Consider the following 16,899-nt stretch of genomic DNA (forward strand, 5'->3'; position numbering starts at 1 on the left):
TAGTTGCTGCCACCCTCGATTCCACCCCCTTTATCCCCTTTATTTTGATGGCAAGACGACCCAACCACCTCCTGATCACCACTGTTGCCAGCTGAAGCAATCCCATATCACAAACAGTCCCTGTCGGATTTTTTCAATGGGGAAGAAGAAGCGCCCACCAATTACCCTCCTGTCTTCTTCTATTTTCGACCACCGTCCACCATACACACACAAAACCCAAAAATCGATTCTCTCTCTCTCACACACACACACATTGATCTGAAACGCCATTTTTCTTCTTCTTCTCTTTCTATCTCTCACAGATCTGAGGTGGTGTGGTGCCAGAAACCACAAATCGCCGTCTCTACTAGGGTTTGTAGAGTCGCTGCTAGTTACCGATGCTGGAACTTTTTTAATTATTTTTTTTTTTAATCTTTGAACGACTATAGCTTATTGCCTTGGAAAGTTTGTAACCCTTTTGTTGAACGTATTATTATTTTTAAAAGTTAAATATTCTAAGTAAATTTACCAAAGAAACAATTAACATATTAGAAGATAGATAAAACTGCAAAAATGGTCTCTGTAGTATGTATTTTTTTGGGGTTTTAATTCAAATCCTGACTTTTTGGTTTCGTGGTCCTTTTATACTAGTTTCATTGTGTTTTTGGTCGCTTAGAAAACTGAAAAGACTAAAATGTCCTTCTGATATTTTTTTTATGTTTCTTCATTTTAATTTAAATGAAAAAGAAAATAATTAATTAATTGGGTCCTCTCTCTCTCTCTCTCTCACACATCGGAAAAACGTAACATCAACCATAGTTGCTGCCACCCTCGATTCCACCCCCTTTATCCCCTTTATTTTGATGGCAAGACGACCCAACCACCTCCTGATCACCACTGTTGCCAGCTGAAGCAATCCCATATCACAAACAGTCCCTGTCGGATTTGTTCAATGGGGAAGAAGAAGCGCCCACCAATTACCCTCCTGTCTTCTTCTATTTTCGACCACCGTCCACCATACACACACAAAACCCAAAAATCGATTCTCTCTCTCTCTCTCACACACACACACATTGATCTGAAACGCCATTTTTCTTCTTCTTCTCTTTCTATCTCTCACAGATCTGAGGTGGTGTGGTGCTAGAAACCACAAATCGCCGTCTCTACTAGGGTTTGTAGAGCCGCTGCTAGTTACCGATGCTGGAGGCTAGGGTTTTGCGACGAGAAAAAGAATAGAAAGTGGGAGGAGATACATAGGGCTATCACGATGAAGTAGGAGGGTTGAGAGGGTGGTTGAAGCGGTTGGAGTTTATCCAGTCGGTGATTCCGACGAGCTCTTTCTTGTCTGAAACTCCTTCACCGGGGCTGTTTCCAATCTAAGATAAAGTAGCAGCAATCGATGGTGCTGAGGAGGTTGTCATCGACAGAAGAGGGGTTGAGGAATGCTGGCGATGTCTGTGAATGAGGGTCTTGTGACGAGAAGAAGAATAGAAAGAAGGAGGAGATACCTAGGGCTATCTTGGCCTCGTCGGAGATAAACAAACACACATACGAGAGAGAGAGAGAGGGACTTTTTTTAATTAGTTAAATAAATAAATATGTATTTAGACTTTAAAAAATGAAAGAAATGAAAAAAATAAATGAAAAATAAATAACCCAAAGGTATTACAGTCATTTCACTATTCAGAAGGACCAAAAACACAATGAAACTAGCTCAAAAGGACCACGAAGCCAAAAAAATCGGGGTTTGGACTAAAACCCCAAAAAAATGCATACCACGGGGACCATTTTTGCAATTTTGTCTAGAAGATATTTGTAATGGTTTTTGAATTTTGTGATTATGTTGCGATGTATATCCGTGTGTACTAAAAAAAATTAGTAGTTTTTGTTAAATAAAAAAGGTAAATCTAGCTAATTCCAAAATTATTAAGTTAGGCGCACATAATCGACCATTGATGGCTGCGTTTTTCAGGAAGGTAAAAGCGGTACCGTTATAAAACATCATTTTGATTGACATGTTACCGCCAAAGTTGAGGGTTTAGCGGGTTTTTGGAGTCGTTGCTTGCACTTTCTTTTCTTTTATCGCCATATTTTTAAAAGGGAGTAATCTATAGTTATTAGATGTAGTCAGGCATGACCAAAATAGTGGATAACATCATCTAGACTCATGTCTCTAAATAATCCAAAATTCCTAGAATATATGGTTTGGAAAAATTTCATATATGCCTTATTTAAACGACTAAATATTGTATTCGCCTGACCTAAACTTTAAATATCATATTTACGCTTATTAATGTTTTAAAATATCAAATTTACCCAAATCTATTTTTTTTAATATTTTTTATTATTTAATAATCATTTTTTATAATTTTAAATCATTAAAACTAAAAAAACAACTAAATAGACGATAATACCCTTCATTTATAAATAGAAGGAATCATTCACACGAGGTTTTATTGCTCTGGTCGTTGTTTCATATCTAAAGTTTTTTATGCAAATTTATCAATCATATATTCGAAAAGGTGTTGACACCCAAAATTTGGGTCAAAACCACCCAAGTAATTAGAGTCAAAACCACAACCACTATTAAATCAATATATTCTAATTCAACAATATACATCAACTTTACATTTGTGGTCCCTCGTTTTATATTTTAATTTCAGTTTTAGTCCTTTTCTTTTTTAATATCCCCTATCCTAATAAAAGAGTACATTATGTCCACATGTCAATCTTCCAGCATCCCTATACAGTTTTTTCCCGCTTAATTTCCTCATACACATTTACCAAATTGCCCTCCAGTTGATTTTCTTATTCAGTCAAGGTCAATAATGAAATCCGAAAAATCTGCAGAATTTTAAAACTATACGTAAAGATGATAATGCAGAAATAATGAAATCCGAAAAATCTGTAGAATTTTAAAACTATACGTAAAGATGATTATGCAGAAATGTTAATTTGAAATTTAAAAGTCGTTCATATCCAATCCAATGCAAATATGGAAGTTTGTTTAATATAATGGGAAGATAATTATTATCCAGCCAATAAATTCCAAAAAATCCTCACCCAATAAAATCATATACCAAAATATATAGCAGAATTCATTGTTTACGCTACTATTTTCTTCGCCATTCTGCTTCAGAGAACTCTTTACAAACGGTGTTCAATCCTTCTCTCTGTCCGACTTATAATTTCCTTCGTTTTCTCATCATTTGTTGCATATTCATCCTCGAGGACAACAACCACTACACAAGGTTAGCAAACTAAATTAATGCATTTGTAAGAATTCCCATAGCAACATATATTCTTCATAGTTTTGATGTTTATGTAATAAATTCTTCCACTTTAAAAACTTTACAGGTTTACTGTTTACATTATTTACATTTGACAATGAATTAACATACCAAAATTACTTTCATAATTCGTTTTTTTATGTTTATGACATTTATGATTATACTTTTTTACTCTGATTTTCATTATTGTATACTGAATGTATAAACAACAGTCCCCGTTTAAACAGTATAATTGCTTAAATAAAATCAACTAAGCTAACTTAGTTACACTACAAACATATTAATAAGAAAAAAAAAATTGAAAATACAATGGTATAATTTGTATTTTTTTTTTCAAAGTACAATGTGAAAATAAAAGTGTTTTCTTGGCATTAGCCTTTTATATATATTAACCGTGGTTAATATATATAAAAGGGTACCACATGTAGTTCCACGAATCATGGTATGTTTACTTGTAATCTTGATTAATTCTACCAATTTTTTAAAGAAATCTAAACTTCTGGAAACCATTTTGATTGTGTAGACAGGGACAGTCTGAAATGGAAGCTATAATGAACCTACTTGCATAGTAGTCGGTTAGAGATTTGAACCCTTGAAAATGTACCGAAATTTTTTTAAAAAAAATGATCTGTTTTTAGAGTAAACATAGTATAAGTCACAAAGCACAAATACAATTTTGTATTTGAATATATTTTATGTAAATTACAAAAAAATTTCTTGTGGTTTTATATTTTCTGTGTTTTGTCCAATATTTAAAAACTTTTTTAATTTTGGTCTCATCATCAACGTTTGCAAAATATTTTCAGTTTTAAAGCAAAACTATTATCTATAAATTACAAAACTATTTTCAGTAAAAATGAATTCTACCATCCATAACATTTTCATATAAGGTCAAAGTCAATAATTAAAACTGAAAAAATCTGCAACAATTAAAAGTATACTTCATTAATGGATTATAAAAAAAAACATTTGACTACTAATTCATGATATCTAACTTGTCATTACTATTTGTCATCTTATCTAATTGTAACTTGCAGGGGCAATTTCGGTATAAAATGTTGTGTTTCGATTGAAATAGAAAAGAGTAACCACACAATCAACAAATTCTCAAACACTTTTTTTCTGTTATCTTATTTCCTATATTTCTACTAAATAGTAACCAGTTTACTATGTCTTTGTATATAATCAATAATTGCATATATTAATTTACAAATATGGTATTTGCTAACATTTGTATATGGTTATATATAATATAATTGCATATATTAATTTACAAATATGGTATTTGCTAACATTTCTATATGGTTTCAATCGTTTTGCAGAAAATGAATATAGGGAAGAAAGTTTACCTAAAAAACATTGATCAAATTGATGATAATTCACACATCAAGATACGCGTGCTGAAAATGTGGAACTTTACAAGAAATAATACGGTTTGTTCAATTGAAATGATCATAATGGACGAGGAGGTTTGTTGTATTTCTTATATTTTTTGTGTTCCATTCAATATTACATATGTTGCAACAAACACATTATTCTTATTTATTTGATTGAACAGGGAACACAATACCATTCTCGTGTCTTCAATCAGAATTTCTCCAGATTTGGTCATTTATTAAAGGAAAATGACACTTATATAATTATAAAACCCAATATGGCGGCTGTTCTTAATGGTTTTAGTTATACAGGTCATAAGCAAACAATAACTTTGGATTGGAAAAGTATCCTTAAAAAATATGATGACTTTTCCGGACCAGTAAATGGATTTATGTTTATTGATTTTAATTCAATCATAGAACGAACATGCCCACGGGACGCATTCTTTGGTTAGTTATTAAATTTTATTCCAATTTATTTTTTGACTTGTGTTCTTTATTATACATTTTTTATTTTAATGTTTTAATATTAAATAATACTATAACTTGTGTTATTCTTGTGTAGATGTTATTGGACAAATTTTCTCAGTTCGACCGCTTGAAACATCAAATCCTGTAGCATCCAAGCATTATATCAAACTCACACTTAGCAACATAGAGTGAGTTTATATTATTTTTAATTGTTTTTTATCTTTAATTAAATCACAGCTTAATAGTATTAACTATTTTCATTGTTTATTTAGGTCTGTACATCTTAAGGTTACTATCTTTGGAACTCAAGCATACCAGCTGTCACAATACCTAAAAGAGAACCCGACGGTTAATTGTGTTGTTATAGTGATGCAGTTTGTTAAGCTTAACATTTGGGATGGTTTGTATTCACATATTATATATATATATATATATATATATATATATATATATATATATATATATATATATATATATATATATATATTTGCTTTTCTATAATAGTTATTGATTTGCTATTTTAATATTACAGGAGTCGGTCAAGCTAAAAGTCATTTTGAAGTAACCAAAATGTTCATAAATTCTGACATTGTTGAAATTAATGAGTACAAGAAAAGGTTATTTTTTTATTTATGTTATTTGTTTAATTTAGACTAACACAAATCCTATGATTTATGAAATCATTTTAAACATTACAGATTGAAATCTGATGACAATTTTGGTAAATCTGAAAAAAACATTACTTCACTCCAAAGCTACTCTTCTTCATATATAGATGACTTTAAGGGTACTTTCCCATTAAAAACAATTTGTGAAATCACAGAACCGCTGAAGGTAGAATGCATTGTTTGATATCCTTTTACTTTTTTTACACTATGTATTTTCCTAACTTTAGATGCTATTAAATACAGGAAATGAAATTTTTGTTAGTTGCTTCAATCGTTAATATAAGACAGAATCTACACTGGTATTACGAAGCATGCTACAAATGTGGAAAAAAATAACTTCAGTTCCAAGACACAATCATTCGTATACCAACCCTCAGAAAATTACAGAAACTATTGTTGTTCAGTGTAAAGATCCAAGTTGCAATAATTCGGATTTTCGTACAATTATCAAGTAAACACCTAAATATTTATATTAATTCTTTCAAACATTATAGATAATTTATATTTATCTAATTGTTTTTTTAAGCTATATAATTCCAATCAACGTACAAGATGGTACTGGCACCATCGGATTGACTCTTTTTGATAGAGAAGCAAAGAGGTTGTTAGATATAAGTGCATATGAGTTGAAAAAGATACATGAAGCGGTATATTGTGTTGTCATATATTAATATCATAAGACATTTAATTTGTTAATATTTATTAAAAATCTTCTTACAGGCTGGAGACAGTGATGCACTATTTCCAATGCAACTTAACGTGTTGAAAAACCGCAAGTTTGCTTTTCTTGTAGATATTACAAAATACAATGTCAACAACTATAATAATATCTACACCATTCTCAAGCTTACAGAAGATGTATCCATTGTTTCAGAATTGGAAAGTAAATTAGAACTTATGGTACAAAACATTTTAGGGTTCAACAATTATATTTGTTGACTATGTAAACACATAACGATTAACATATTTCCATTTACTTTTGTAGAGTATTGAATCTGTCTCCTTAAATCAAGTGCCTTTGGAATCAGATGATGTTGTACAGCCTGTTCAAAAGGTTTTTCAATTTCTTTCCTTAAGTTTTATTTATATTTAATTGTTCCAATTAAATACTTATTTTTTTAAAATAAATTTAGGATGTCATCTCACAAACAGATGAAAGCTTTACACCATCAACAGTTGATAAATCAACCGCAACAAGACCTAGCAAAATATCAACTGATTTGAAGCGCAACCTCCAAGACATTTATGACGTTGATTCTGGAGATGATTTAAGTTCAACTAAGGCTAAAAGAAAATCAATCGGAGAGGAAACTCCACTCTTAATTCCAAAAGTCGAGAAGTGAGTTGGTTTTGGTTATAACACACATTTACTATATAGACAATGTTGCTTATGGTTTTAAACATATTTTGATTGGTTGGTATGCTTCTTATTTTTAGATATTTAGGATGTCAATTATTATTTGTTTTGGATATATTTGGGTATTTTATTGTTTTAAAGTGGACAAGTTAGTTAATTTATGTTTTAACACACGTTTAATATATTTTGATGTTGCTTTGGTTTTAAAGATATTTTGAATGTTTGGTATGCTTTTTATTTTTAGAAATTAAGGATGTCATTTATTATTTGTTTTGGATATATTTGGATATTTTATTGTTTTAAAATGGACAAGTTAGTTGGTTTTGATTTTAACACACGCTTTATATATTTTGATGATGCTTTGGTTTAAAAGATATTTTGATTTGGGGATAAAAAGCTAAAATCTCTTCAATTAAATATAATCTTCTTTTAAAAGTTTAACTAAGGCATTGTTTCAATTTTGATTTGATTTGCATTTGTGTCCAGATTATGTAGAACCGTAATAGTTAACATTTTTTCTAAATTATGTGAATGTTGTCATAAGCATACTTTAATTGAACAAAACTCTACTTGACGTAGTCACAAAAAAAATTAATAAATTAATAAATTGTTTGAACCTATAGCTTTCAATAAAGGATGATATAAAGTTTTAAAAAACTTGTAACACAATGAACAAAGGAAGATTATGTTTACATTTTGGCAATTTTACTTATTATTTTGGTCACGTTAGTGTCTAACATTTTGATGGATCATGAATTTAATTTCTTGAACTAATAATACATTTGTCAATTTAGTCATTTAGATGCTTTTTTTTGATAAATTTGACAATTATATTTTAATTTTTTTATTGTTATTACGGAATTATCTTGAAACCTACCTAATTGCACCATTTTACTTTATTCTGTTTTCCAAATTATTATGGAGTTCTTTTTTTATTATTATTATCGATCCTACATTATAATAAACGACAAAGTATTATTATTGCATTGTACTTTATTTTTTTCTCCAAATTATTATGGCATTCTACTTTTTTATGGTAAAAATGGTTGTTTTGCCATAAGGTGACAATGGTTTTTTTAAAAACGTTGATTTACATGCAAAAAGAGCATTTTAAAGCAATTTATAGCATTTTAAACGAAAATTTTTATATCAAGTACAATTGACTAAAATGAGCACATTCTTGTCAAAATGAGACAATTTGACAAAGTGAAATTCGTAAACATATGGCTTGTGTTGGCATTTGGTAAAAATTGTATAAACCGAACATATTTTGGTCAAAATGGGATTGTTTTAGTAAGGTGAAAATGTTGCAACAATTGCATTTTGAAAGCATTTTATAGCAATGTATTTATAATACAAATGGTATTTTAATATAAAGTAAAAATGGATTAAAAATAACCATGATATAGTTACAGATAACATTCAATGTTGTATAAAATAAACTTTTTGCAAAGTTATGATTAATTATTATGATTTTTAGTCTTTATTTTTATTTTGTAGCCTAAATTTCGGTAATCCCTTATTAAATTCAAATCATATGTTAATATGTAATTAATTTGTGATCTATTAAATCTCATAAAATTAGGAACATATACTTATCCAATAAAAATTCAACAACAATAAATTCATAAAATCTGGTAGTATATTATAAAGATATTATTATGTGAATAAGGTTATATCTCTAAATATACCTCATAACGTGAAAGCAATCATTTTGAAAATCCTCATTCGTCTTCTTTGTCTTTGAATTGGATATGCAATTCTTATTTCCTCAAAGTTACAGCAATCTGCTTCATAGAAGTTCTATTCCTCATTTCAGTTCAGATGTTAACTGCTTTTCATTTTAAAGCCCTCTTACTTCCTGCAAGATTTCAATATTCATATACCAGGTTAGTCTTTTGAGTTATAATAACATTGGTTTCTGTATGGACTTATTTATGAACATTGAAAGTCAATTGATTTATTGTATTCCATTTCCATACTCATTTGCAACTAAGTGTTGGAACAGAATTGAATTCCAATTCTAACTAAACTAAAAAAAAAAACATCAATCAAAAGCCATCTAATCTAAGAAAATATTATTTACCTGGTACAGTTCCATCAAGTTGTTAAAGCTCTAATCGTTTGAAACAAGGTTTTTGAATCTCTTTCATCTGTCACAATATCTGCAAATACTGTAAAAAATGTGTTATCTATTGTGAAACAGATTTCACAAACTCAAGTTTATTCAAAATATGTACATACTCGGAAAAAAATGTGTTACCTGTTTTAAATAGACATTCATTCCAATGATTTTTTCTTCATGGTTTCCATGAAGAACTAGGATTTTACCCCCTCATATCATCCCAACAATTAATTGTTTGAAATTGGGGAAAGAAAAATTCGAAATAAAATAAGCCCTAGGTTCGAAATGACGATGAAGACCGGTGATGCACATCAGGGAAGGAATTGAGGTAGGCAGTAGAATCAGGAGATTCAGGGTTAGGATCGTCTATTCTCATGGAAACGGAGACTATGTCGTATGAGGATAGCTCAATGTAGATGAAATCCTCAAGTTTCCATTTCATGAGTTGTTGAAGACAACCGATGGTGGCTGAATCGATGAAATAAGTTGAGGGCTAACTGGCGAGTGAGTGATAGGAACACACACACAGAAAGAGAAATATAGAGAGAGTGAGTGTAGACGAAGATGTCTGTAAAAAGAGAGTTGATGCGAGATTATTGCGATTTCTTGACCTGATTTCTTTCTGTATATACAACACATTTCACATCTGACAGTAAGTGTGGGTATTGACTATTATTTGGATCCCTTCTATCCATATTTAGCTTTGGATATACCAAAAGTCATGTTAACTTTAATATATTTAATTAAATACACTTTTACACATTATAAACAAATATAAAGTTCGATTTTATATTATTTAAAATCTTAAAAAGATTTAAACTGAGTTATTCTTTAATAAAATAATACATCACTAAATTTATATTTGTAGATTTACAAAACCATTGTATTAAACAAATACATAAAAAATTATATAATCCATCGTATAATGTTAATTTGATATTTCTTAAATATTTCAATTTTTAAAATAATATTATTTATCTTTTAAAGTTGCAGACATACAATGCATTTCCGTTCTAAAAAGACTACAAAAATTAATACTTCAACAACTACAACGGTTAATACTTCAATTAACAAAGGTAACTTTTCAAATAAATTTACTTTATTATTATTATTTCTTATTTTTTAACTAAAAACAAGTTTATTTAAATATTTAACATATATATTCACATAAAAAATAGATAATTTGTCAAGTACTTCGTCCCCTGCAAATCAATATTCTTCTAAATTGGTAACCGATGCTTACAAAGGTACGCTTATTTATTCCATTGTATTATATAATCATATTATTTACCTAATTTCACATTTCATATCATATCTTATGTGTTCTTATGCAGAAAAAAAAGAATAACATGTACCACATGCAAGCCCGAGAGAAAAGAAGACAAAGAAAAATATATTTGGAAAATAAAAGATCGAAGAAAATGAAAACAACATTGAACGTTCCAAGTACATCAATACTGCATCTCTTAAATAATATAATTAACTACATCCTATTATTATTTTATATTTTATGTTTTACTGTTACTTTGTTTTATACATATCTTTAAAAGTTTTATAAGTTGTTGTTATTTGCAGATCAATCGACCAACATTGTTAGGCAAACTCAAAATGTCAATTCATTTACTTCACCTGGAATGCATACTACAACCATACAATACTCTCCTTCCTTGACAAATGTTAGAACTCCGTTATCTAACATTACAAATGTTAAAAATCCGTTATCTAACATTACAAATGGTAATTATTTATTGTTTTTAAAATATACTATTATCCATTTTGTGTGTGTATATATATATATATATATATATATATATATATATATATATATATATATATTTATTATACTTATTATAATTTCTTTTGGTCAGATAACATCAGTATCGATAAATATGCCAATCCCAAAATACCAAACAGAAGACAGTGCTATGTACTTTCAAATGAAATGACATCAAAAAATGCATCTACAGTAACCACTTCTTCATCATCAATCAAGTTAAATCCAGGATGTCATAGATTAAAAACGGAGACAAGACATTTATCCCCTATCCCATTGATTGATTTGACAGAAGATGTAGAAAATATGCATCACGTGAACAATGAAAATCTTATAGTTGGTATCTCAAATGGTAATCAAAAAAATAATATCCATTTTACATTTCAAATACTATGTTGTATATACTTATAAAATTCATTGATATTTTATTCAATGCTTTTATTTTACAGAATATTTGGATCATGGTGATCAAAATGTTGTATGTTAAACATGTCATGCAAAGTTATGGAGAAATGAATCCATTAGAGGTAAAGAAAAGGGGAACACAGATTATTCATTATGTTGTGCTTACGGCAAAGTTCAACTTCCAGATTTAAAGAAAGCACCCCCGACTTATGAAACAATGTTCCGAAATATGGATTCAAAAAGCAAACACTTCATGAAAAACATTCGACATTACAGTTCAATGTTTTCTTTTACGTCGATGGGTGGTAAAATTGATTCTTCAATCAATAGAGGAAACGCTCCATACATTTTCAGATTGGGTGGTCAAAATTATCATAGTATTGGAAGTCTTTTACCAGCAAAAGGATCGGAACCAAAATTCTCTCAGTTATACATTTATGACACTGACAACGAAATTACAAATAGACAAAGATGTTTTCGGTATTTTTTTCAAACTTCTTATTCATAATTTATTATTATTAATATATATATATATATATATATATATATATATATATATATTACTAATATTATGTATAAATTTATTTATTTTAGTGGGGAAAAGGATCAATCAACATCAATTGATAGTGATATTATTGAAGATATTAAGGTGATGTTGGATTCAAATAATGTCTTGGTTAGATCTTATAGGATGGTAAGAGATACTTTTCAGAAAAATCCAGAAGTTGATATGAAATTACGACTTATCGGGAGAAGGGAGCAAGATGGAAGAACATATAACCTACCGACTGCTTCTGAGGTTGCTGCTTTAATTATTGGTGACATTTCTGATTCAATCGAAAAGAGGGACATCGTCTTTCAAACAAAAAATGGTTCTCTACAACGTATCAGTGAATTGCATCCTTCGTACCTTCCTCTCCAATATCCATTGCTATTTCCATATGGGGATGATGGTTACAGTGTTGACATTCTTCATAGAGGTGTGTCATTTACGACTGAAAGCAAGCGTGCGAAATGTACAATGAGAGAATATTTCGCTTATAGGATTCAATACAGAGATCATTCGTTCTCTCTCATACTTAATTCACAAAGGTTGTTTCAACAGTTTCTGGTAGATGCCTATACTATGATGGAAACAGAGAGATTGTACTACATACGTAGGCAACAACATGTTCTTAGATGTGATTCTTATGAAAATTTACGTAACCAAAAAGCTCAGGGAACGACTGATATCTCGAATGTCGGCCAACGTGTCATATTACCTTCGTCCTTTACCGGTGGTGCGCGCTATATGTTGCAAAACTATTTGGATGCCATGTCACTATGTAAATGGTTTGGATATCCTGATTTCTTCATAACCTTTACGTGTAATCCCAAATGTCCTGAGATTAAAAGGTTTCTTAAGGATACTTCACTTCAACCAGAAGACAGGCCTGATATACTATGTAGGTTGTTCAAGATCAAGCTTGATGCATTCATTAAAGACTTAAGGGAGAATCAAATTTTCGGCAAAGTTCAAGCATGTAATTAAAAATATATTTATTAAATTTTTGTAAAACATTGATCTTATTAATATATTTTAAATATTTTTTAAAATCTAATTACATTTTCTTTTTTTTGGCAAATTCTTTTACATATGTTAATACCATTGAATTTCAAAAAAGAGGTTTGTTGCATAGTCATATATGTCTATTCATGCATTCTGACAACAAGCTACCAAGTGTTGAATGTATCGATCCGATAATTTCAGCAGAGATACCAGACAGAATTGAAGATCCTGATTTGTATTCACTTGTGAATAAGTTTATGATTCATGGTCCATGTGGAGCTGAAAATATGAATTGTCCATGCATGGTGGATAAAAGGTGTTCTAAAAACTTTCCAAAACAATTCTGTAATCATTCGTCTGTTGATCAGAATGGTTTTCCGTTATATAGGCGAAGAAACGATGGTCATTTTGTTGAAAAATCAGGTGTAAGGTTGGATAATAGAAATGTTGTTCCATACAACAAATATCTATTGAAAAGATACCAGACACATATTAATATTGAATGGTGCAATCAGGGATCTTCTATAAAGTATTTGTTTAAATACATAAATAAGGGTCCTGATAGAGCTACAGTTGTTGTTGTACCAACCAACAATGAATGTGAAAATAACGATGCGGTCGATGAAATAGCTGGATATTACGATTGTAGATATTTATCAGCATGTGAAGCATCATGGCGAATTTTTACATATGATGTTCATTGCAGATATCCTTCTGTTCTCAGACTACCTTTTCATCTTCCTAATCAACAGCAGATTGTATATGGCGAAGACGATGATATTGATGATGTTCTTGACAAACCTTCTGTTGCGGCTTCAATGTTCACATCTTGGATGAAGTGTAATTCAATCGACAGTGAAGCACGGAAACTCACATATGTTGAATTTCCTACAAAGTTTGTTTGGGTATCAAATGGTCGGTTTTGGAAGCGAAGGAAAGTAGGAAAAGCCATCGGTAGAATTCATTCGGTTTCACCTAAACTAGGTGAAGCATATTTCTTAAGGATTCTTTTAAATAAAGTAAAAGGTCCAACATCATTTGATGATATTCGCACGGTAAATGGTGAAACACATTCTTCTTTTAGAGATGCTTGTTATGCACTCGGGCTATTAGATGATGACAAGGAATACATTGAGGCAATTAAAGAAGCAAGTCATTATGGATCTGGTTTTTATCTACGCTTCTTATTTGCTACATTGTTGATGTGTAATAGTATGTCTAAACCAGAGGTCGTTTGGGAAAATACATGGGAATATCTGGCAGATGGAATTCTATATAACCAACGACAAAGATTTAAGTCTGCAGGTATTGCATTTTTTTCTTATGTTTTTTTTAAATTAATTTATTTTTATTATCCAACACCCATTAAATATTTAGTAATAAAATTATTAAATATTGAACACATATTTTATTAATTATTTAATATTTTCGTGCAGAATTGTCACTCGGAGTAGATGAACTTAAAATCTTAACTTTGTTCGAAATAGAACAAATTTTACTTCGAAACAACTCTACTCTCAAAAACTTCAAAAACATGCCATACCCAGATGTTGAATCTGTTTTTTCTTCAAACAATCGACTTATCACCGAGGAGCTAGATTACGACATTCCCGTTATAAAGAATGACTATGATCGTATGTTTCTTTCATTAACAAATGAGCAACGTAACATTTTGCTAAACATCATGAGTGTTGTTCAAGAAAATAAAGGAGGTGTTTTCTTTGTTTATGGTTATGGTGGAACGGGCAAAACTTTTTTTTATGGAAAACAATATCTGCAGCAATTAGATCTGAAGGTAATATTGTCTTAAATGTTGCTTCAAGCGGTATTGCTTCCTTATTATTACCCGGTGGTAGAACAACACACTCTCGATTTATACTTCCATTTGAACTTACAGAGGATTCTTTTTGTAAAATAAATCCAGACGGTGAGTTGGCTAACTTAATAAGAAAAACCTCTTTAATAATTTGGGATGAAGCACCTATGGTCCATAAGCATGCATTTGAAGCTTTAGATCGAACTTTGAAGGATTTGTTAAGGTGCGGAAATTCAACCATCTCAAATATTCCATTTGGAGGGAAAGTTATTGTCTTTGGAGGAGATTTTAGACAGATTCTACATGTTGTTCCGGGTGGCAGTAGACAGAACATTGTAAATGCTTCTTTGAGTTCTTCATATTTATGGCAACATTGCAAAGTCCATAGATTAACAAAAAACATGAGGCTAACTGTTGGAAGGGATCAATCAAATATAGGAAAAATAAGAGATTTTGCAAATTGGTTGTTGGATATAGGAGAAGGAAAACTTGGTGGTCCTAACGACGGTGAAACGATTATCGATATTTCAGGTGATATTCTCATTAATGATTCACATGATCCTATAGGTTCCTTAATTGAGTTTGTATATCCTTCAATTTTAGAGAACTATAGCGATATAGATTATTTCCAAGAAAGAGCGATACTTGCTCCAAAAATGAAGTTGTCCAGGAAATAAACGACCGTCTGCTTAAGAAGTTTCCAGGAGATAAAGTTGAATATTTAAGTTCAGACAGCATATGTGAATCCGAATTTGTCCATGATCAATTTGATGCAAATTTATACTCTCCTGATGTATTAAATGGTCTTAAAGTATCCGGTTTACCAAATCATAAGTTAGTTTTAAAAATTGGTGTTCCAGTAATGTTACTGAGAAATATTGATCAGAAAAACGGCTTATGTAATGGCACAAGACTACAGGTGTTATCATTGGGGAAACGTGTTATTGAGACACGTATAATAACTGGAACTAATATTGGAAACCGAACTTTTATTCCAAGAATGTCTTTAACTCCATCAGAAAAAAAAGATTCCCTTCAAATTCACAAGAAGACAGTTTCCTTTGGCCGTATGTTTTGCAATGACTATTAATAAAAGTCAAGGACAATCGTTATCAAAGGTTGGTTTGTTTCTGAAAGATCCAGTTTTTTCACATGGACAATTGTATGTTGCATTATCTAGAGTTCAAAGCAGAGAGGGATTAAAATTATTAATTTTAGATAAACATGGCAAACTCACAAATAAAACTTCCAATGTTTTTTATAAGGAAGTTTTTCGAAATTTGTAGCCAACTTTTGTGTAGCATATTTTATTCATTTTTAGCACATCACACTTAATCCATGATATTACTTTATTTATTTATAATTACGTATTGTTGTATTTTATGTTAACTTCATTACACACATTGGTAATGCATCATCTGCGTATGTCCAACAAGAATCATCCACCAAAAATAAGCGTTTTCAAAAATCGTTATTTCTAATTAAATACTTACCATTTAGTTTGTAACTAAATACTTACAAATAAAAAATTTATTGAAAAATGCAATAATACAAATCATAAGTTGTCAAACTTAATGAAATATTATTTTATTAAATAATTCATTTTTAAATTCAATTCAAAATCAACACCCGTAGGTTCCACGGGTTTTAACCTAGTAAATAATATACAAGCCTCGTATATTTGCAGCATAAATAAGTTTTACATTAGGTCCTTCATTTTATATATTGATTTTAGTTTTAATTATTTTCTTTTTTAATACAAATACTTATATATATATATATATATATATATACACACACACACACACACACACACACACAACGCCTTATATTTCCGTCATGGTTACATTTGCGTCTACCTATACATACAAACTATATATATATATATATATATATATATATATATATATATATATAGGGTTAGGTTATTTTGTTTTTAGTAACTATTGTGTGCCAGAATGCACAGATCTGGACCATTGGATGAAATATAATCAAATGCCATAATCTGAGGGTCTATGATAGTAGAATAGGATATCATGTACCATATAATCACATAAATTTGAGCATAAGGGCATTCAAGTCAATTAAC

At 30.1% G+C, this 16,899-nt stretch overlaps 2 protein-coding genes across 2 annotated transcripts; both read left to right on the forward strand.

The window, feature by feature from the left end:
* Window positions 1-11,743: 11,743 nt before the first annotated feature.
* Window positions 11,744-12,976, forward strand: LOC145049642 (uncharacterized). The gene is made up of 2 exons (XM_078998023.1): window positions 11,744-11,925; window positions 12,040-12,976. Exons 1-2 carry the CDS (start codon window positions 11,744-11,746, stop codon window positions 12,974-12,976), a joined length of 1,119 nt encoding a protein of 372 aa, XP_078854149.1.
* Window positions 12,977-13,140: 164 nt separating this feature from the next.
* On the forward strand, window positions 13,141-15,900 carry LOC145049643 (uncharacterized). Its single transcript, XM_078998024.1, has 4 exons — window positions 13,141-14,299; window positions 14,431-14,789; window positions 15,288-15,341; window positions 15,424-15,900. Exons 1-4 carry the CDS (start codon window positions 13,141-13,143, stop codon window positions 15,898-15,900), a joined length of 2,049 nt encoding a protein of 682 aa, XP_078854150.1.
* The last annotated feature ends 999 nt before the right edge of the window (window positions 15,901-16,899 follow it).

Source organism: Lactuca serriola, chromosome 5 (assembly GCF_051521515.1).
Source record: "Lactuca serriola cultivar US96UC23 chromosome 5, Lser_US96UC23_V15, whole genome shotgun sequence".
Lineage (NCBI taxonomy): Eukaryota > Viridiplantae > Streptophyta > Magnoliopsida > Asterales > Asteraceae > Lactuca > Lactuca serriola.

Bases quoted from the DNA above. Each gene is read 5' to 3' on its own strand.
- LOC145049643 (XM_078998024.1), top strand. From the start codon at position 13,141: ATGCATTCTGACAACAAGCTACCAAGTGTTGAATGTATCGATCCGATA. The intron at 14,300-14,430 runs GTATTGCATTTT...ATTTTCGTGCAG, and splicing joins ACAAAGATTTAAGTCTGCAG to AATTGTCACTCGGAGTAGAT. The intron at 15,342-15,423 runs GTGATATTCTCA...AGAGAACTATAG, and splicing joins AACGATTATCGATATTTCAG to CGATATAGATTATTTCCAAG.
- LOC145049642 (XM_078998023.1), top strand. From the start codon at position 11,744: ATGGGTGGTAAAATTGATTCTTCAATCAATAGAGGAAACGCTCCATAC. The intron at 11,926-12,039 runs GTATTTTTTTCA...TATTTATTTTAG, and splicing joins AATAGACAAAGATGTTTTCG to TGGGGAAAAGGATCAATCAA.